At 37.7% G+C, this 3,945-nt stretch overlaps 1 protein-coding gene across 1 annotated transcript; it reads left to right on the top strand.

Moving 5' to 3' along the window:
* Nucleotides 1-1,216: 1,216 nt before the first annotated feature.
* LOC140239621 (trace amine-associated receptor 9-like) lies at nt 1,217-2,470 on the top strand. The gene has a single exon (XM_072319453.1). It carries the CDS (start codon nt 1,217-1,219, stop codon nt 2,468-2,470), a length of 1,254 nt encoding a protein of 417 aa, XP_072175554.1.
* Nucleotides 2,471-3,945: the final 1,475 nt, after the last annotated feature.

The following is a 3,945-nucleotide window of genomic DNA, read 5'->3' as shown; positions in this document are numbered from 1 at the left end:
GGAAATTGAAAAGTTAATGCTCTTTTTGGTTTCTCATAAATAATATGTCTTTGTTTTTTCATTATCACATCATAGAAAGAATATGTACTGTGTTTCGTTGAAAGTTTTACCTATTTTCATTGAACGAAAACACTGTTAATAATCATTGTAGCTGATAAAATCTATACCTCTGGCCAAAATTATCATTTTGTTTTTACTCTGATATTGAGGTCTATGCTAAAAATGTCAGCAATGATCATCGTTTTCAGTCATAAAACGGTAATTCAGACAGTGGAGCTAAATATTATATATGAAAAGGACTCACTAGCGGAATATATGCCTTTGAAGATGAAGTCAATACAGACAATCCTATGTCATAACAAAATCGTGTCTTTTTGTATTGACATGATTGACATATCAAAAGAAATGTAAAAAGGTGGTAATTTGACAAGTTGAAATATCTGGTAAAATTTAGTCTATTTTCAAAGGTTTTCAAGTTGATCGGTCCGACAGTCCTGAAGAAGAGCTAGAGAACATAAATCATGCATGTCAGCTCACAACTGCTACTTAATATTTTAGTCACTGATCAATTCTATTAATCCAATCAATGAATAAGCTGTCAGTACGATTATGTGTACACAATTGTGGTTTTGATTGTTATAGCTATAAGCTGGCCTGGAGAAAAAAAATTGAAAGGCTCAACTTCAGAATTCAGACAGATTTCGGAAAGGTCTTTTCTATGCGTCTTTGCTCTCAGCGCGAGTAGCACAAGGTGAAACCTTATGTGTAACAATTAAAAAGTCATATCAAATTTGATGTGAAATTAAGAAACGGAATTAAAGCTGAAGTGTGCTTGTACTTACGTATTCACTATCATTATTAGCCGTAGTCACATCCTCTAATTATCAAAAAAAAAATAAAAAAAAAAAATAAGTGTGTGTATCATGAGCTCACAACGCTCCCGGTGGTTGGCCACCAGATATTTACAAAATTCATGTTTAGCCACCAAATTATCTAAAAGTAACCATGGATATGTTTTTCATATTCTATGTTTTTATGATTTTATCAAAGACAAAGAGGTAGCGATTTGTCAGTGAGTCAAGAGAAGAGAAGAGCTTTTAGGCGATGACATGATATCATCTGATTTGAAAATACTATTTCATGAATCACTGACATGACAATTCGCATATCAACTCCTCTTATTACGTGTGTTCGCTACAGGAAAAGAACAGCAAAAATGAGGATAATAGCAACGATCGTTCTCATCATATCTGGAGCAATCCACTCTACAGTCACAGCACAACGGGCCAACACCACAGCTCTTGAACATTCTCCCCCGCACACAATGAGGGTATCGGTTGTCAACTTAAGAAGTCATTCAGACACCGAGGCCATCGACGGTAGTCAGTCGATACATACGCAAGCTTTAGACAATGATCTACTCTCTACTCTCTACAATTCCATTGCGCAAAATGAGGAAGGACCTGCTGTCCCCCAGACGCGATGGAAGTTTCAGTCAGTTACATGGACATGGGTGACGATTCCGCAAATAGGAATGTCCACACTTGGAATAGTTGGAAATCTGACCGTGATCCTGGTGTTAATCCAAAGGCGCCACACTTGCCGTTCGACTGATGCACTGATCGGTGCTCTGGCCGTTGCGGATTTCTTGACGTCGGTATTCATGGTCCCACTGCCTAGGCCACTTAGGGTTCCTGAAACATGGTTAGGCAGTGTTTACTGCAAGGTAATTAATTCAGCGGTGTTAATGTGGTTTTCAGTGCTTTCCTCCATCTTCATTCTAACCTTGATTCCAATTGAGAGATACATTGCGATTGCCCACCCTCTTCACTTCAAGCGGCTCGTAACACGGCAGAGAGTTATCAAAATTGTTGTTGTGACATGGATGACTGCATTTATGGCAACCTTTTACCTATTCTTTGTGGCTGCCGCCAAAGGCGGCACGTGTTCTGAGACGTTTCATTCAGGACTTTCTCAGATTGTGACAGGCTGTATGGTTTTCATCGTTCAGTTTCTCATACCAGCTTTCATCATGCTCGTAGCCCAGGCTCTCACCGCGCTGGTGCTCCATCGACAATCCCGCCGAAGGCTGGGAGAAGATTCAATCTGTAGTAACTCAAATCCGTCAGCTAAGTACCTTGTGGCTAGGAAAAGAGTTCTCAAGATACTGTTCTTTGTTGTCGTCGTTTTTCTTATCTCGTGGGCACCAACAAGCACTGGATATCTATTGTACAACCTACGCATTCTGCCGAAGTCCTATTTGAACAGCCGTCTAGATTCCGCTGTAAATGTTCTAGCCTTCTGCAATTCTTGCGCAAATCCTATCATATACACGGTTCAGAATCCTGCGTTCCGCAAGGCGGTAGGAGAATTGTTCAAATCAGCCACTGGCCCATCAAAGAGAACAGCTTTGTTTAGCGAAAAAATAACAGGTGATAGAGATTCTACAATCTACAATGTGGATGTCTAAGACAGTTTTTTTTTGTGTGTGTAGGTTTCCTATATGTACTTTTCATGTGCGCGTCCTTTTGTTTCCGCCAACTGAAGTAATTTTTGCAGTCAATAATATCTATCAAAGCGCTCAGTGGATGCACATGCGGCTTTTGTTGATTTGGATACGTTTCGCTTGTTTTAAAGGTAGGGAATCCCATTTGCATGCCTTGAATGAAGAGTTGTATAAATACAGTGGTATGTTGAAGAGAGTATCATTTTAGAAACTCCCATAAAGTATTGAAAGTGGAAGGTAACATTTAGTACATTTTCATTGACAGTTAGATTTTGAATTGATTTTTTTCCGGGGCTCACCGTAAATTCCAGTACATTACTAGGCTATCTTAGCAGACCCATGCACTGCATGTGTGTCCATCATGTATATTTTGTGAAGAAAGATCATCAAAACTTACAAACATTTCTATATACATTCTTGCCACACACTCTATATGTTATTACATCAGCTCTTTTACTTTTAGATTTGTGTTTATAGATAAAAGATACAGAAGACTGCAACAAAAAGGCTTAAGTGTGACTGACACACAGAACTACTGAGTGGTTGAGTTTTGTGCATTATTCAAATTGTAGATAACTGTTGGCTTCCAAATTTCTAAGCAGTGGCCTAAACAAGTCCCCTGAGGTTCATATTTAATGTTCTGCTACATTTTGGGAGGTCTGTAAAAGGTATCCCCTACCTTTAACGTTACATGAAAACCGTGATTTACATTACAGTGACCTATAGTTTCATATAACTGAATAAAGGAAAATGGCTGAAAATCTGGTCTTACGTGGAAGACATTTATCGCATCACTTCACTGCAATGTTATGATTTGCGTTGCGGATAACTTTGATCGATGATGAAAATGATTTGTAAATACCTTGATTTAGACTGTGCGTTTTGCTTTTATACTGCGTTGATAAACTATAAATGTCGATCATGTTTGCAATCTCCCGCATTAACAAACGTGTCTATCTAACTTTTTGCGAAATATAGAATGTGAATTGTTATCAAGCAATGCTGATGATAAGTATGTAAACACCTACATGTTTATCACCACACAATTTTCACACAAATTTTACAGCCTCTGTTTTTTTTAAAGGATGTGTTGACTTTATGTGTCAATATTTAACTTAATCTTTTCACTAACATTATTGCTTCGTGGATCTTCTACTTCGACTTCTTATGTGTGTCTGAGTCACATTTAAGTTGAGTTCACTTAAATTTATAAATTAATCATAATATATTACTCTTCATAAAGAACGACAACTCTCGAACAGGAAAATATCACCTTATCGGCAGATAAAGAGACGTGCAGTTTGGTTAACACTTTGCATTGGATAACAAACATGATAAGCGTTAAACTGAAACTGATAAAAGACATAACTGAAATTTGTGACCAAGTTGTATTCCAGAGACATAGATTTAGTTAGTAATCACTGGACAGAGTGTCGACA

This window comes from Diadema setosum, chromosome 16 (assembly GCF_964275005.1).
Source record: "Diadema setosum chromosome 16, eeDiaSeto1, whole genome shotgun sequence".
Lineage (NCBI taxonomy): Eukaryota > Metazoa > Echinodermata > Echinoidea > Diadematoida > Diadematidae > Diadema > Diadema setosum.
Note: the sequence above shows the minus strand (reverse complement) of the source record. Positions and strands in the feature narration are given on the sequence as shown.